This window comes from Microtus pennsylvanicus, chromosome 5 (assembly GCF_037038515.1).
Source record: "Microtus pennsylvanicus isolate mMicPen1 chromosome 5, mMicPen1.hap1, whole genome shotgun sequence".
In the NCBI taxonomy this organism is placed as follows: Eukaryota; Metazoa; Chordata; class Mammalia; order Rodentia; family Cricetidae; genus Microtus; species Microtus pennsylvanicus.
In genome coordinates, this window is record NC_134583.1 from 127,318,827 (window position 1) to 127,337,142 (window position 18,316).

At 42.1% G+C, this 18,316-nt stretch overlaps 1 protein-coding gene across 1 annotated transcript in view; it reads left to right on the forward strand.

Annotated features, from left to right (window-relative positions):
• Sorcs3 (sortilin related VPS10 domain containing receptor 3) overlaps positions 1–18,316 on the forward strand; it is a 648,362-nt gene that overhangs the window by 535,550 nt on the left and 94,496 nt on the right. Inside the window, exons 9-11 of the mRNA XM_075974355.1 lie at positions 2,604–2,783; positions 11,944–12,090; positions 13,653–13,755. Of these exons, the coding sequence (XP_075830470.1) occupies positions 2,604–2,783; positions 11,944–12,090; positions 13,653–13,755 (430 nt within the window). The remainder of the gene's footprint in view (positions 1–2,603; positions 2,784–11,943; positions 12,091–13,652; positions 13,756–18,316) is intronic.

Consider the following 18,316-nt stretch of genomic DNA (forward strand, 5'->3'; position numbering starts at 1 on the left):
CACATCAGACGCAGAGTCAAGAAGCAGAGAGCAGTAACTGTGCTCACACAGCCTACTTTCTTATTCCTATACGATCCAGGATTCCAGCCCAGGGAATGGTGCCACCCACAGTGAATGGGTCTTCTAATATTAATTAACCTAATCAACATAATCATCCACTGGTGTGTGCAGAGGTCTGTCCCCCCAGGCAAGGGGGGGAGTAGTTCTGGAGTTAACCATCAAGATTAATCATCACGCTCTGTGGTACAGTAAAGCTCCAGTCTCTTCAATGAGAAAGTAATGAAGAAACTGATGAAGATCTGTAGATCATTTTGAGGCATAGATCATCTAGTGTTATAACCTTGGCAATGTGCTGTTTAGAGAGTTTCTTGATGAAATGTTAGTCATATTTTTCAGCTGAAAGACTGACAAACAAAGCACTTTTCAGGAGAAAAGTATAGAATCTCAGACATGAGAGGTGTTCTAGCTTCTTGTGCCTGAGGCTGAGTACCTGTTCACCAGCTGGCACAGCCCCAGGATAGCGTTTACCTAATATGCCCTTCCAGCAAAGCTGGCTGCCTCTAACCCTGACCATTCCATGGTGTTCTAAGCTGTTTTCTCCTCATTCACTTTACATTAGTTTAGTTTAAAATAACTTAGCTCATTCATTTTTATGACCAAAACATCTGGGAAAACCTAGGCATTTCTATTGCACTTTTAACAGGGTAAGTGAATTTAATTCGGATTTCCTGCAGCTGCTGTTCCCCTCCTACTGGGTTCCTGGGCATTCATTCCTTACCTACACAAATGGTTTCTTCACATGGATCTTAGGAGTAAAATTTCTTTCTATTTTAAGTCAGTTCAGCAGGAACCTGTAATTCTACAAGATATATAAGCACAAATGAGCAAATTAAGACTGAGTCCAGATGACCTTGAAAGTTCAAGGCTAGGGGCTCCTGAAAAATGACCTCTAACAAAAGTTCTAAAATTTGATTTGCTCCTAGTTGTCCAGATCAAATGACTTATTCTTTAATAAAACGGCGTAGGTAGTGGTGGACACACAAACACACACACACACACACACACACACTACAGTGCTGACATTGAAGACACGGTTGCTTCTTTTCACTTGTAATGGTTTCCTGAGAAAGGTAGGTCTAATAAAGCAGAGGTTAGACCCTGCCTGGTTATTAATTTGCTGTTGGCCTTGGTTGCTGATGGTGCTGTTGCTAGGGCATTTCTCCACATACACGAGTGTAGTTCTCCATCTGTAACCTGTTACATGGTGTTCACACTGTATTTATGCATTTTAACATCATCACTTTAAACAGATGTTTAGCCAGGCAACATATACCCATGATAAATGTGTATTCCTTGGTGGGGAGTTGAATATACCATCATTACACAGTGCCTAGCCATGTTTGTGATATGTCTTTTTAAGTTATTTTTAAGTTGTGAACTATCAAATTAGATTTTAGGAATAATACAGACCAAGCTTAGAAATTAAAATAAATACAAGGTCTGTGAACCTATTGGTATCATGTGAAGAGCACACCACAAGAAAACAGATGTATCCAGGACTGAGATCCTAATGGTGCCGTGTCCACCTGAAAGCCTAGACTTGTAGTTTTCCATTGAGGCCAAACTGACATCCACAGTCATTCTTTACTTTATTGGTCACTAGTTTAAAATAATCCATCTAAAATCTATGCATTCAAATGAAACTCACCTTTCTGTTGAGTCGGACACTCAGATATCCAAAATCTGGTTTCACCATTCACTGTCCGTGTGATCTGGAGCAATTAGATGAACTACAGTGTGTCTTGGTTTACTCCAGAAAATGGTAAGATCAAACTATTTCTATTGTAGGATTATTTAACTTTTAATCTAAAAAAAGATTGAATGACCAAATAGCGCCTTAATATTAGGTACTTTCAGTCTCACTCCTTATGGAGAAAATTGAAATTTGTGGAGATTGATGCATCTGTCCGTCATTCATCTCACAGGGCAGTGCTCACAGTAAGACCCAGGGCACTGATTTCCAGGTTGAGCATGATTATTGTTCCAGCATAACTTCATGTCCTTTGCAGCAGACCCTCGTTCAGCTTCACTAAATAACACCCAGAGCTGCTGGGCACACAGTAGCTTCCTGTGGCTATGTGAGGCTGGAGGCCTAGAGCCAGGCCCGCTTGTCTCCATGCCAGCCATTGGATGCTGAAGAAAGAGGAAAACACGGCCCTGAAGGATTTAAAACCTAAGTGGAGCTCAAAAGTGAGCATGGGGCCTGCTGCTCCTCACGTGAGGGTCCCGGAAGGCTGGGTGCCTCTGTTAGCACTAACACTAGCTTTCAGATATAAAAATAAAAAATGAGCATGGACGAATCCCTTGAGACCACGGGAAATGATACCCTCTAAAGCCCCTTCCAGCCATCTTCCTGTCACTTAGCTAGGAACGGAAATCTTGATGCTCACGATTTACAGCCTCAGTCCAACGCAGAACTGCTTAAGATTGCCTATAACTCAAGATTTCTCTCCACCATTTCACTAGTCATGGCAATGACTCCAGGTCCCAGCGGGGAGAAAGGTGTGGCGATCTACCTTCTCACAGGTCTCCTGTCTCTTTAGGACATGCACATCATCAGCACAGATGAGAACCAAGTGTTTGCAGCCGTTCAAGAATGGAACCAGAACGACACGTACAACCTCTACATCTCGGACACACGCGGGATCTACTTCACTCTGGCGATGGAGAACATTAAGAGCAGCCGAGGTCTAATGGGAAACATCATTATTGAATTATATGAGGTATGGAGCCAAAATGACCCCTCTCGGGATTGACCTTTCTTTTTCATGTGCTTTAAATTTATAAGCGCAAGTATTGTGATCTTGTGTTTGACCCCAGCGCTTTCATCGGCAATTGCGTTGTGAGTTAAGAGATGTAACCTCCTTGTACCCCAGTTCCAAGGAAATAAAGGCAAAGTGCTTACCTAGTGATGACGTCATTGTGAACCTAGTGGCATGCAGTGTGAAAGGGATTGACTGTCTCCGTAAAATCAGAGTTCTCATGTGTATGAACATGATGACTTGCCAGCACTGAAGGCACACAGCACCGATTATGCCTTAAGTAGGCTTTCAAAACTCCACAGAAATAATTTCTTTAAATGATGTTTATGAACACAGCTTAGAGGAAAAGAAGGAAAAACAACTGGTAAGAGAGGAAATGCCACAATAAGCTAGAATGAAAAATTTGTCTTGATGTGAGTTCATTGTGTGGTTTTATATATATATATATACATACATATGTATATACATATATATATGTATATATATATGTGTGTGTTTGTGTCTCTGTGTGTGTATACATATATATATGTCTGTATGTATATATCATGCATTATTATATATAAAATATAACATGTGTGTCAGCTAAAGGGCACTTTCCCTGGGAATCCATGTGAATACACACAGAAATCAGAGAAAAACTTAGGTATGGATCCCTAGAGACATGATGCTTCCTTATGTCTTTAAGGTCAGTGTCTAGCCTTTGACAACACTAGAGAGAGAAATGGTGAGGTGACCTGAATTATCCTAGGGATGGGATGGGCTCAGTCTTGCAGAGAGTGTGTCTTGTGTGCCAAGAACAAACAGTGACTGCTGGTTAAACCCACACTGGTTGTGATGAATGGGCTCAGTCAGCTCTGGCTGGGCCCGTGGGTAACTTAGGTGAGCTTTTCTCTGGGGGATTTCCATGTCTACACAGCCCAGGTGGCTCTTTGGAGCAGAAGCGGAAGGTTCAGCCCATGATCCTGTGGCCTCTCCTGGTCAGTTTTTGTCCAAGTTCTGGCATCTGTCCTTGGTGTCTGAGCTGTTTGTTCCCCACCTACTTTCTCCCAGGTCGCTATCCTTGCATCCCACTCCCAACTTCTCATCTTATTTTTTAAGTGTCTTCATATTTCACCGAGTCAGGTTAGGACTGTCCACATCTGCACAAATGTGGATCTTCCACTGGTTCACGCCCAACTTATCACATGCCATATTCCCAAAGTAAACTGAATCTCCTTCCTCTAGCAGCCATCATCTGTCAGCCACAGCGTAGCCAGCGATGAGAGCTTCTGTGACCCTCTGTCATCCATGCTGGGACATCCACTTTTTCTTATGCAAGTCTAAAATGATTCTCTTTAACAATGACGTTATTTAAGGGAATGTTCATGTAGAAGACTGGCAGCAAAGTCTAAAGGGCATATATAAATTTGGCAAACTTGCAGTCCCTTACCTAATCAGGAGACAGAAATCTACCTTTGTTATTAGTAAGTAGTAAGTTATGTCTTGAGGTACAGTTTAGAAGAATATCCCCAGGAATTAGGCCATTCCAGCTTCCTGTTTGTACAGGGAAGACTGTAAGGATAATTATTCATACCCCTGTGGTCTGACACAAAAAGAAAAGTATAGACATTGCTGCAGATGACCTCATAGTTAAGAAATATAAGTCCTATCTGGAAACCATTGTGTTCGTTTCTAATCTCAACAATCAGTTGAGATAAGAGGATCATGAGTTCAAGTCCAGGCTCGGCTACATAGAGAAAACCTAAATAAATTGACAATAAATAATAGATAGATAGATAGATAGATAGATAGATAGATAGATAGATAGATAGATAGATAGATAAAGAAAGAAAGATAGATGGATGGATAGATAGATAGAAAGAAAGAAAAATAGATAGATAGATAGATAGATAGATAGATAGACAGACAAAAGCAAAAAGGAAGAAATCACTGCACTTCTGTTGTTGTTCTTTATGTGATGTGTGAGTCTGCCAGTGCTGTTCATTCTCTAAGACAAGGAGCTCATGTCTCCATGGTATTTTATCACCTTGAGATGCTGTTGGGCATGAATCAGCATGAAGAATATGCCCAGGTCTGTGTAATTTTTTCTTACTATTGAAGTTAGGCTTGCTTGCATTTCAGTATCACTTATCTGTAAAAAAGTATACTTTTATACAGAAGAAAGTTAGACTAGGCAAGGCAACAGCTTTAAAGAAAGCTCTCTGAATTTGCTCTCCACTCAATTTTATCACAGCTGATTGTATAATACACAGCTCATGATGGATCATGAGGAGCTGTGTATGCCTGGTTCTTTTTCTTAGGGTGGCCCATTTTCCAATCAGTCCCACCAGTATCCTCTGGAGGAAGTAGTGGTGAACTTTGTTCCATTCCAAGTGATAGGAATGGTATGAACCAAGGGCTAGACAGACAGTTTACATTTTTGATAAAGTGTGTTAGCCATCCTAATTGTACAGAATAATGCTTGTCAGGGACATGGGTAAGAATTGGATAATTGATTAGGTTTCAGATTCTAGAAGGCATTTAATAATAAGTGAATAAATTGGAGCCTGACATTATCTAGACCATGACCATATTGAAGAGTTTTAATGGATGGTGCTGTTTTGCACCCAGAGATACATTCTGTGGTTTGCAGATAAAGCTCGATTTAATTGGTCTCTAGGGGTCATTAGGATTTAACCTTCTTCACTGGAGATTCTAATATACAGATAGTGAGAATGGGAGCCATATGGCCAGTTAGCAAAGAGAATATATTTCTTTTGGACTTCAAGTGCCCTTGAGTAATGCAGATGGGGAAAGCAGTAAGTTTCATGTATAATCCAACTAAATATATACACTTGAACCAAATGCATGTTGTCCAGTGACAAGAGGCCTCATGTGTAAGGACAATCTACTCGACAAATATAGGTGATCCTACCAAGGTAAAGACAACAGTCTTGCACCAAGGTTCCTTGGAGATGGTAGGAGCCAACTCTACTGAATTTCCTCTCACCAGAAAGGGCTGACACAATTTTGAGGACTCATCTTGTGCGGTAATCTGCAGGTATAGAAGTTCTCTTGCTAAAATTATTCTCTCATTCGAACTTCAAAGTACAATATTTTCATTGCTATAGTTATGTAGAGGAGAAAATAGTGTTTGACGGTAAGATAAACATGGGTTTCTCCTGTGAGGTGCCAGCAGCCCACTCCTTTAACAAGGCTGCTGTTCACAACGAACCAGTTGAATGCAAGATTTTGAGAGTGACTGTACTTATATTTGAACAATTTTTCCTACAGTCTAGTATTGTAGATTTTTCATATTCCTAGAAATGAACTACATTTCCATTTAGTTATTCTCCACTAATAAATGATAAGAAATTCCCACAAATATCCATTCTAACACCAACAGTTGTGCTAAGAGTTCTTGGTCTGATGAATCATTTTTGATGTTCCCCAGATATTAAGCATTCAACTTATGACTCCTTACAATGAAATAGGAGTAGCAGCTGTGTCTTTGACCAGCACCGTAACTATAATAAATGCATAACTGATAACCGGGCATGGTGACACCTTCAAATCCAGTCTTTGGGAGGGAAGCCTGTACCGGTGAGTCTAAGGCAAGTCTGATCGACATAGAAAGCTCCAGGCCAGCCAGGGCTATATAATGAGACATGGTCTCCAAAGACATAACCCAGAAGCTATAAATAGACTTCAAAATTATTATGATAATTTTTTAAAATAAAAAATGAGCAGATGAAGTTAATTGTAGAAATGCATTCAATTTCAGTAAAAATGTATCCAAAATATTTGCTTCGCATATACTCAAGGTAAAAAGTACTCATGAGAAATTTTATAATTTTTATACCGAGTCTGAAAACTCCAGGTTATATATTTCATACTTACAACCTACCTCAAATCATGTACATTTTTTACCAGAAGTAGTTGATATGTAATTATATTAATAATTTGTATTATAGGTAAAGGAGAGTCACATACATATGAATAAACTGAGCCAATAGCCAAATTGATATCAATTCAAATTACCATTGATTAAAACTAACTAAAATACAAGCAGTCTCTTACTCTCACTAGCTAGCTAGCTACCCTCCTAAGAACCATATTGAGTCAGTGGCTCCCATGGTGGGTCTTACAGACCAAAATCACAGACACGGTGTTGTATTGTTCCCTAAGGTGACTATGAAATTACAGCGTGCCATAGAAATGAACGACTTAGCTCACATCACACAGCTAGGACACCTTGATGCTACATTTAAAAGAATCCATGTTTGTCTGGCTAACATATCAGACTTTCCCTCTAAACTTTGTGCTTTTTATAGTTCTTAGAAAAGAGATATGACTTATGTGCAATAAAACATATGCTCTTTGGGATATGGTTCTGTGGGTTTTGATGGGTACATTTACTTGTTTAACTAACTTCACCACCAAGATGTGGGAGAAATTCATTCCCAAGAGTTTTCTCTTCAATGCCCTATGATCATTGAAACATACTCAACACTTGTACCAACCTTTACCACTGAGAAACATCTACTTGGCTTCTAGGCTCACTTGCCTTTTGTAGAATGACCTTTGCTGGACTATAACATGTAAGCTTTGGAGTCGGGCTTCCCTTGTCTTAGAAGAATGCACCTGACAGTCACCTGGTACACAGCACACACTGTGAAGTGCATCAGCACACACTGTGAAGTACATCAGCTAATGTTCATGTTTATTGCCGAGTAGCATTCCATTCTATGAGGGTGCTCCAGTTATTATTCATCAGTTGAAGAGCAATTAGGTCGCTTTCAGTTTTGTGTGATTGTGATTAACATCTATAAAAATCCACATGAACATTACCTTTTAGTTTTCATGCATGAGTAAACACTTAGAGGTAGGATTGCCAAATTAAATATAAATATATGTTCATGAAAATCCATCCATGTGTTTTTAAAGTGGCAGTTCATTTTGAGAGCCTGAGTGTTGTCATTGTTTCATACATTCTTCAATACTAGGTATTGTAAGGGGTGTGTGTGTGTGTGTGTGTGTGCGCGCGCGCACACGCGCGCGCATGCACGTGCGTTTGCTCACGTGCATTTAACCACTCTGATTACAGCCTAGATGATGTATCATTGGAAAATCAATTTTTTACTTCTGTACTAACTTCTTAACTCCATATACATGGACGGATAAACTGTAACACTTTGAGTGAGCCCCAGTGTCCCATTTTTCTACCTATTAATTGATATTTCTTGGCTTTTCCTGTGTCTAGTGCCTCCCTCCAGCCTATCTGCTGTTATTGCCTTCAGTGACCATTCCTAGTCCAGATGGACAGCTGCTTATAAACTCCACAGGGACTGTTTTCCTGCGCTGACCTTGGTCAGCCCCTTCTTGTAGCTCTGATACTAAGGACAGCCCACGGCACATCATGCTAATTGCTTTTTCTCAGCAGATCCCTAGTTTCCTTGCCCTAAGACCTAGGGACATGACGAGCAAATGACCGTACCACCTGGATACCATGATCTGCCGATGTACCTGGAGTCATTGTCCCTCTACACCTCGATCTGTGAGCCTTGCCAACCTGATACTATTGCATTAACTTTTCCTGGGGTGATGAAACCAAATGTGTGTTCACCCCAGATACGGCAGCAAACATGAGTTCACTAAGCTCTAACTTGGAGAACTGGCGTGTTTACAGCCCCGGTGACAGGTTAGTTCCAGGAGCAGGAGTGATCCCCTGAAACAGTTGCATCATCACAAAGCTCCATTCCATCACAGCATCATGGACTCAGCCTTTCACTTCTTACGCACCGCAGCATCTTCCAAGGTCACTTGCACATATGGGAGGGTGGGAAGGAATCATGCTGCTGTCCCAGCTGATTGTCTTGCGAACCTTTTCTTCTCTTTCTACCAGGGTTTGTCTGTAGGCTGTTAACATTGCAATACACCTAGCTATTTTTATGTTGTTCTCAATTAGTCGCCATGGCTACCTAGCCTTGGTAATCTTTACTCTAAGATGGTGATCAGGTTATACACAAAGAATAAAGCTGTGCCACACCAAACATTTGTCCGCTTTTGTGGGCACCATCCCATGCTTCTCAGTAGACTTCCAAGAACACCAGCAGCAGCTACACTAATGATTTCCTCCTGCAATGGGAGAAAAAGACATTTAAAGCTAATGGGACATGGCTCCTCAGATAAAGAACAGAAGCATGTATCACATTTCTTAATTCTGTTATACTCCATGCGGTGAGCATAAGAAATGCTGAAGGTCCCTTCATGTCACAGAGTGTCCACACCTATGTCTCCAAACAAATAGATGTGGACATGATTATTCCGATGTAGAATGAATATATTTAGAAGTTGGATTGCAACCGAACATTGAAAGTTCTTGTCCTGAAAAACATAGTGGCTAAGTGTCCTTCAAACTGATGTCTGTTTCTTCATACAAGACACGATGCCGAGAATCATCCCCAAAATGATGTGCAGACTGTGAGCCATTGCCACACAAATGGCATGGGCTGTAGGGCTTTGGGACAAAATGGCTGTGGCATTGTGCGTAGCTGCAGGGAACCCATTCTGGGCTACTTCAAGAGATTTCCATGGAAATATCTCTTTTGCTCTAACTTTTGGTCTCCATTCTCTTGGTTTTGACTGAGAGAATTTTTGTGTGCCTTGTAGAAACTGTCAGTCCTGGTTATGGGTGGTGCTCTCATGGGAGAAATGGAATAAACATTTTCCTGTGTGTTTTCACATACCTGTTCGCATGCAAAGATGTCACAGACACTTCATAGGAATGGGTGGTCCTGGACCCAGAGTCAGACCTGCTGATTTTATTCTAGGAAGTAGGAGGCAGGCAGGTCCTGAGCGTGAGTTGCCAGAGGGTAACTGATTTAAGACGGAGTTCCCCCACAGACTAGCAATGATGGTACACCGGAAAAGGCTTCCCTTTAGTAAGAGTATTTACATGGAATAAAGAAAAATTCCGTTCTCTGGTGGAATGCAAGGCAGCCAGGTTTAATCAGTACGTTTTGCAGTGGACTTTAAAGAACAAGCTTCAAGTCTAGAGGCTAGAGAGGTGTTGTGCAGTCCTGAGGATAATACTTCAAATCCCTTACAAAATAACAACACAGGCACCAAGAAATTATCTACAATCCAGATTTCAAGGGATCTGGTGCCCTTTTCGGGCTTAGTCACACACTCCCACCCATAATCTATCACACACGTACAAATAAATAAGTGAAACGAGCCTTAAAAATATTCCCAGGCTGCCTGGGTGGGCATGAGATGCGAGTATTTCTGAAATGAGACGGGAAGAGTACCGCTAGGGACCCATGCCACCTGCACATGGAGCCCAGCATCCTGTCACCATTTCTCTCCCCCACCTTCATCCTGCTCAAGGTTGTAGTCCAGTCATGGGTTCCGTCCATCACTGACTCATTGTGAACTTCCTCTGACGCTGCCCTTCCCTGATGATTCTAGTGTCCTCCGGACATTCCCTCTCCATTTGTTTGAGGCTTTTTTGTTTGTCTTATTTGAGTTGGCATTCTCCAAGGCCAGCCAGGTTACTACAAAAACGAACTAAAAAAAGCCCTTAGTTCATCAACTAAAGTATGTCATTTTGGAGAAGCGAAGAAAAGGGGAAAAAAAAACCCAACCCGCCTCTGTGAAACTTCTCCTTTCCTCCCACTGGTGTTCCTTCAGAGCTGCAGTGAATTTCAATTAACTATGGTCCTTGGAGAATGGCAGATAAGTGAAATTAGAACTTCAGTACATCAGTATTGCTGGGTGTGTTAGTTACTTTTCTTGTTGGTGTAACCAATACCTAGCAAATGTAATTTCAAGGAATGGCTATGTTGGCACAGAGTTCGCGGGTATAGTACTTCACAGTGGGCAAGTCAGAGCAGCAGAAGGGTGAAGTGGCCGGTCACATGTGTCTCTTGTCTGGAAGATGAAATAGATTATTAATGATAATCTAGTTTCCTCCTTTTTAATCAGTTTGAGTCCCTAGTCCATGGAATGGCATGGCCTTCTGTTCGGGATGGAACTTCCTTCCTCTCATAAATCTTTTGGAAACACTCTCAAACATATACTCAGAGGTGTCTTTCCACAGGGATGCTAAATCCAGTTCAGTTGACAATCAAAAGAATCCAGCAATCCTGCCATTCAACAATGTGTGTGTGTGTGTGTGTGTGTGTGTGTGTGTGTGTGTGTGTATACAGCTCTCACTTGGATGCACATATGCAACACACAAGCACACCCCCACACAAAATTATTTTGTTTTTAATACACACTATCTTATTTATCACACACACTCACAGCTTCTTTATGTTTTATCTTTAGAATACGCTGATGATTATAAGAACCTTTTTCCATTCCAGGACATTGTCATTTTAAGAATCTGTTCGCCTTTCCAGCATGTAGAGCGTCAGTTTAAGTGGAATTTGTACTTAGCCTAGGGTGCATGTAATTGATGAATCAACTCCAGCTACTTGTTTTGCTGTTGTGGTCTTTATTCCTTCAAAATACCAAGGGCATGAAAGTCCCAGTACATTAGGAACTCTGGCAAGCGCCCTGCATTATCTCACAGGACCTTTGTCAGCCAACTATGGAAAAGAAGAGAAACCACCAATTTTAAAGTCATCTAAAGATAATTTGTGAATTACCCAAAGTCATAGAGTGAGCTAGAGGCATGCACTGATATCAGCTCTCAGTGCTGGAGCATCTGCTGCATAATGTCTGCCCTATTTCTAAGAGGCAAAGTGGGCTGCCCCCACAAAGAGTGCTCCCTTGGTGATGCCAAACACGTGGAATCGCTTGAGCTAAACCAGCTGCCTCTGGAAGGGGTCAATCCTTTGGTTGTTATCAGGGGAACTGCTGATAATTAATTAAAGATAATATTCTATGGAACAAAGAACAAAGACAGGCAAAGTGGGGGAAATCTGATGGGTAAGGGGTGTGTGTGTAGGAATTTGGTGTAGGTGCAAAGGTGAACAGGGACCTTGGGGAATATGGCATTCCTTACTGTGTTCCTTTTCTTCTTTTGTACCCCTCATACCCGGTGGAAGATGCTGGTGATTCTTTCAGGGTTTCTCCAAGGCTACCATCATTTTTGCCCAACATGGTTCTCCATCTCTCACCTTTTTCCTAGGTAGCAGGTATCAAGGGCATATTCCTGGCAAACAAGAAGGTGGATGACCAGGTGAAGACGTACATCACTTACAACAAAGGCAGGGATTGGCGACTACTCCAAGCTCCAGATGTGGACCTGAGAGGAAGCCCAGTGCACTGCTTACTGGTCAGTTATCACGTCCCATGTGGAGTTCCCAGGGCAGGTTGCTTCCCTGGGGATACTGCTTCAAGGTGTCCTTCCAGTATTATATCTTAAGAACTTGATTTCGATGCAATGTTGGAAGAACAGACCACTACACCAACTGTATGGAACACTCTGTGGATTGCATGGTTTTCATTTAGAATAGGCAATGTCTTACAGCTGATGTTAGAATGAAGAAGTGGAGAATGAGCCTGCACTTATTAGTAAACGGTCCCACACAGTACTCAGTAGGGTTAACCCATCTGTTAACTGCCAGTTTGTTCAGTGCTGAACTGATGCCAGAGTAAACAAAGAATACTTTGAAAACCCAGGATGCTCAGAAAGGACTGTCTACACAGGATGACCAGTTAACCTTTTAGCTTTTGAGGGTCCTTGCTATGCAGAATATTGAGGCAGGCAGTGTGGAGGAAACAGTGTTGTAAGATGATGTCTCTGCCCCAAGGCACCTCAACTTAAAGTAGTAAAGAAAGATAAATAGTAATAATACAGCCATCAGTTCCCTGTTAGTAAATGCTTACACTGGAAGCCATTCTAAGATCTCAGATATGAGACTGTGTTTATCCTCAGCTAAAAGTTGTCTTCTGCCATGTATGCAAAGAGATGCATCAGCCAGGTGCCTTCTAGACACTGTGTTAAATCTAGAGATGTAGTCAAGTCTAGGTCAGGCAGAGCCACCACCATTTTATAATTTTAAGTCCAGTTCCACACTTTGATGTATTTATTTTTGCTGTGGCTTTGGTTTGGATACAAGAGATGTCACACAAATGACTACCTACGCACTGGAACAGTTCACAGAAATATTGGTTGATTTATTCTCTGTTTTCTACTACACCTTAGTAATGACTTCATCTTACTCTCTTCACCTAATTTTCTCTGTATCTGTATGTGTCTTTCATCATAGTTCTTTTCATTCTGTAGACATATATATATATATATATATATATTCCCACACCCCTTTTATAGTGGGCATAGGAAAGGGTATGGAAAACATTTCAGTGTCCAGTGAATTTTCGGTAATGTCTTAAATTATTTTAAATATAATTATAAGCAGGATCAAAATATACAAATACACAGAATTAGACGACAGCTTAAGAAACTAGTTGAGGACCTGGACTACATCATGCAGCTTCCTCCCTTCTTTCTCCCTGGTGGTCTCTTAGAGCTCTAATAAGCAGGATTTGATGGTTACCAACAGATCGGGAGGGACATTTGTCATCTTTTGTTAAAGAAAGAACTAGGGGCCTCTTAAAGCCAACCATGAATTAGACCTTGAAGGCTAAATTGACCGCAGAAAAGAGGAGCAGGCATTTGATATTGAATGAGAGCAAGAGAGGAAGAAACTGTGAGTGATGCTTGGGACAGCTTCTAAAGTGAGGTACTGGGTACATCAGACAGATGGGTCTGAAGTTCAGGATCCAAACCGTTGCTGTTCCCAGATGATTCCTTCTGCAAGCCCCTCCTTTATTGCAGAGGTGTGGGTATGGCCGGACTTTCCTAGAATGAAATGATTTTCTTTTTTCTTTTAGCCCTTCTGTTCCTTACACCTGCATCTGCAGCTCTCTGAAAACCCATATTCCTCTGGAAGAATCTCTAGCAAGGACACAGCCCCCGGACTTGTGGTGGCCACAGGTAAGGGATGTTCCCTGACTAAGGTTTGTAGCTTATGTGTGGGTCATGGGTTCTTCTGAGCATTAGATGCAAAGTCCCCAGAAAATGAGAAAGTTTCCTCTGTCCTCAAAGCTCTTTATCAAAAACTAGGTTCCAAAGAGCCTTAGACAGGCTTAGCTTCTAGGTTAATTCTTCCTGCCCCCAGTCCCAGAGCTGTCCTCTGAGGCTAGTGAAAGGCTAGCATTCCTGTCAGAGTCTGCTGACTGATCAGAGAGAGTGCAGCCGGGAATTCTCAGTCTGAGAAAGCTGCAGTAAGAACTTCCCAGCTCTCCAAATAGCAGGTAGGGCAGTTTTCTCTTCCCACAGAAGATACTTCACGGAGGCTTTCACCCCAGAGCTGTTTTTAATCAGGAGGTCTCTGGCACATGTGAAGGTTTGTTTACACGTGATTAAGCACTTGGCAGAGAGCCTGGGGAAAGGGCAGAAAAACTTCAGGTTGCATTGTTGGAGCCACTGTCCACTGAACATCAATCAGAAGTGATGATAAAGCAGCTCTCAGATGAAAACGGAGTCTCTGGGGGATGTGCCTTGATTAGCATGCATTTGATTTGAATACACCTTTTCAGGATTGCTTTGTTGCCATAAAGCAAGACCGGCTTCTAATCTTAGAACTTATGGCTCTGCTGGCAGGTAGCTTTCCCCCCACCCCTCTCTCTAATGAAAGCAGATAAATTCACTGTGACTTTCCGAGGATATAGTGTTCCTCCACCAATCCAACACTTGTATCTGGATCCCCTGTTCTTCTAGACATGGATTCTATCTCCAAAGCTCCAATCCGATGAACTTTCAATTACTAACAGCCTTCGAGCACTTTAATCAGCCTGACGGCTGCTCCAGCTTACTGCTATCACAGGCAGCTTCTCTTCAATAAGCGTGGACAAGATCCGTCATGACTAAGTAACACTATTCTCTGCAGCAGCACCGAACAGTGAGATGAGTGTAGGCTCTTGCACTCTGTCCCTAGCTTGGAGAGTGATAGCCACACCCATAGTCCACGGGAGGTAGTTTTTCAAGGTCAGGGACCCTTAACCTATTTGCCTCTCATCAAAGTCTACAGAAACCCAAATGCTAAAGCAGATGCTATACAGCAAAAGAGTGGTCATTCAGTGCTTAGATGCTTCTGATGATAGCCTGGTATTGCTCAAACACTCTGAACTTTTGTGTTTTGATTGGCAAAGTGGGGACGATGATGCTAACAGAGCTGAATTGCAGCACTGCATGAAGGAATGAATTTCAAATGCTTCCAGACACTCAGGACATATCGGCTGCTCTGCATAAGACACCTATTATCACCCTGATCCTTGACGTTAAAGCTGTTCTTGCGTCAGAAGAAGGAAGTTTTTCTCCTCCAATAGGACCCGTAATTATATACATACATTATGCACGCAGTGAAATTCAGGAACGCTGTTATCCAGCTCTCTAGGCTGAACTCTGACACTTACTCGATTTGCATTTGGTTTAGTTTTTTAACTTCTGAGCTTCATGTCCTCATCTATAAAACAGAACCTGTTATCTTCCTTAGGAAGATACTTCAAGAATAGAGAGAGAAGACCACGCTTATAAGACTAAAAAAAATACTCAGAGTAGGGGAGATGGTGTTGATCACACACACTTCTAAGTTAGTCTACTGTTATGTCTTTAATGAGTTAGCAGATATTCAGAAATTAAATATTTACTTTTGAATATTTGGTCATGTTACCATAATTTATCAATTATTTTCCATTGCCCACAAACTCCTGAGGCTTCTTGTCAGCCATGGAGCATCAGGAGAGCTAAGATATAAATGACAAGACCTGGAACTAGCATCCCGACTTCTACTTCCAGCTTACTTTGTTGGCCTGGTTTCTGTGGGAGATAATTTTCCCTCCCCTCGGGAAAATAATTGGTAAGTCACTATTGTGCAAGATAGGGGGAGTGTCCTTTAGATATCTTCCTTATATTTATCCCCTATGCCTGCTATCTGCCTGAAGATAGATCCGGGCCCTGACTTCCACTCCTCCCTAGTCACACCCTCTTTCCATAGTGACCTGAGAACCGGTTTCAAGGAAGCTGTGGATGAATGCATGCCTTGAGATTCCTTTCTACCTCTTATTGAGGACAGCTCTGGAGAATTTGGTAGTTATTTTCAGTAAGCAGAAGCACTAGAGTTCCCAATATCCAAAGTATTGTCTCCCACTGCTAGTGAAGAATTTACATCCTTATAGCTCAGAGCACCTTACACTGTGGGCATGTTCCTTGATTATACAGCAGTGGGAAAGATGAGACAATGACAGTCCCCTTCAGTCCACACATTCTGAAACAGAGGACAAGAGGGAGGCAGCACCATAACCAAGCCCACTCTCTTTCTCACTCTAGAATAGTGGTTAATCTTGTAACCATCAAACACCAGTCCGCAAGCCCCTAACTGTGCCACCTCCATGGCACCTGTGCCCTGCTTCCTCTAAACTCCGATTGTCCATACCTGGTCTTGCCCCACTTGTCTATTCAGCGCCCTTCTGCTACCACTTGGAGAAGCCATATGCATTTCTAACCCATGGTGGTCCAGAATTCTCTCTCTTTATTTCACAAGTGTTAGAGAGCAGAGAATGCTTGCGATGACAGGAAACAGAGAAAAGAATGCTGAATAAAGCCCCCTCAAATGTCAATAGAAAGTTGTTTGTTTACAAACTAACTGCCGGTAAGAAACCCTTATTTCCTGTCTCATGGCCCGGTCCTGCTTTCTGGATGCCCCTCGGGTAGCACAGCTGCCCTACCTTCCAGGATGTTCAGCAACCACTCTGCCTAACCTTCCTTCTACTTAGCCAAGGAAAACTCAGGTCGTCCTTCACTGACATTACCCACGTTTTTTCTGTTACAGTTGCCTACCAAGCTGCTGAAAGACTGGGAGTGGGAGAGGAATGAAAGAGACATCTTGATAGAGGGGACCTTTATGGGATTAGGGAGAAATCTGGTGCCAGGGAAACTCCCAGGAACCCACAAGGATGACCCCAGTTAAGACTCCTAGCAATAGTGGAGAGGGTGCCTGAATTGGTCTTCTCCTATGATCAGATAATTGTCATCATCCAGTAACTGATTGAAGCAGATACATAGATCCACAGCCAAGCACTGGGCAGAGTTCTGGAAGTCCAGTTGAAGAGAGGGAGGAAGGATTATATGAGCAAAGGGCTTCAAGGTCGTGATGGAAACCCACAGAGAGAGCTGACCTGAGTTTGTGGGAGCTCATGGACTTTGAACCAACAACTAGGAAACAGGCATGGGACTATCCTAGGCCCTCTTCATCTGGGTGAGAGTTGTGTATCTTGGTCTTTTATGGGGCTCCCAGCAGTGGGAGAAGACCTGTCCCTAATGCATAAACTGGCTCTTGGGAACCTATTCCCTGTGGTGGGATGCTTTGCGCAACGCAAAGGAGGTTGGTCCTGCCTCAACTTGATATGCCAGACTTTGTTGACTCCCATGGAAGGCCTGCCTCTTTCTCAATGAAGACAGAGGAGAAATGGATATGGGGTGAGGGTAGAAGGGAGGGGGGGAAGAAACAGGAGGAGACAAGGGGAAACTGTGGTTGATGTGTAAAATAAATAGATAAATAATTTAGAAAATAAAATGACTGAAGAACACGGCCCAGCATAAGCTCATACTAGAAAAGCTCTACCCAGTTTCTTGATCTGGGAACCTAGTTTCTGGTCCCTGTGATTAGCTGTGTATTTCTCGGGGTACTCTTCAGATGATGGAAGATCCTTCTGAAAACAGACTCTATGAAGTGGACTTCTTATCACCACCAAACTGCCCAATCAGCAGGGTGAAGCTTTAGAAGAAAGGCTAACAATATCAGAGCCAATGTCTAAGGAGGTTAAGAGGCAGTAGCGTAGATTCTGAGGGACCATGCTTGGCATAGCAAATATGTAGCCAGCTCTACCTTTCCCTCTCTCCTGTTTTCCTTAGTGGACATTACCAAATATCTAATGGATTACCACACTTTATTTTCTTGACAGCACAGATGGCTTCCAATTCCTTTTTACCACAGTTCTCCTGGTAGCAACCATGGGACTGTGATCTTCACAACCTTACTTGTTTTATTTTTCTCTTTGGCTGTTTTCCCTTAGTCCTGTGCCTGAAGAGATGAATTTCCATACGGATATCTATAGTGGCTTCGGAGCTCTTCCCCTCTCCTTTTCCAAGCCCTAGGCACTGGGGTTATTTTTGGAAGCCTGTGTGTCAAAACAAGTTGGCTAGCTGTGTGCTCCTTGATGCTGATGGGAGCTTGACAAGCCGTAGCCAGCTTTAATTTCTCATTTTGAAGTATTAAATGTCAGGAGCTCAATTAACATTTTCATTATTGCATTTTTATTGTGCTCTTATTTAGGTTACAGATGTGTGGGAGCTAACATTCCCTCCTTGCTATGTTTAATGAAAAAAAATCAACCAATATGATAAACTCTTACATGTGCAGGGTACTTTCTTCATTTTTAACATGTCTCCAAGTGCACATTAACTTAAGAACATCATTCAGTTCTTTATTTACACA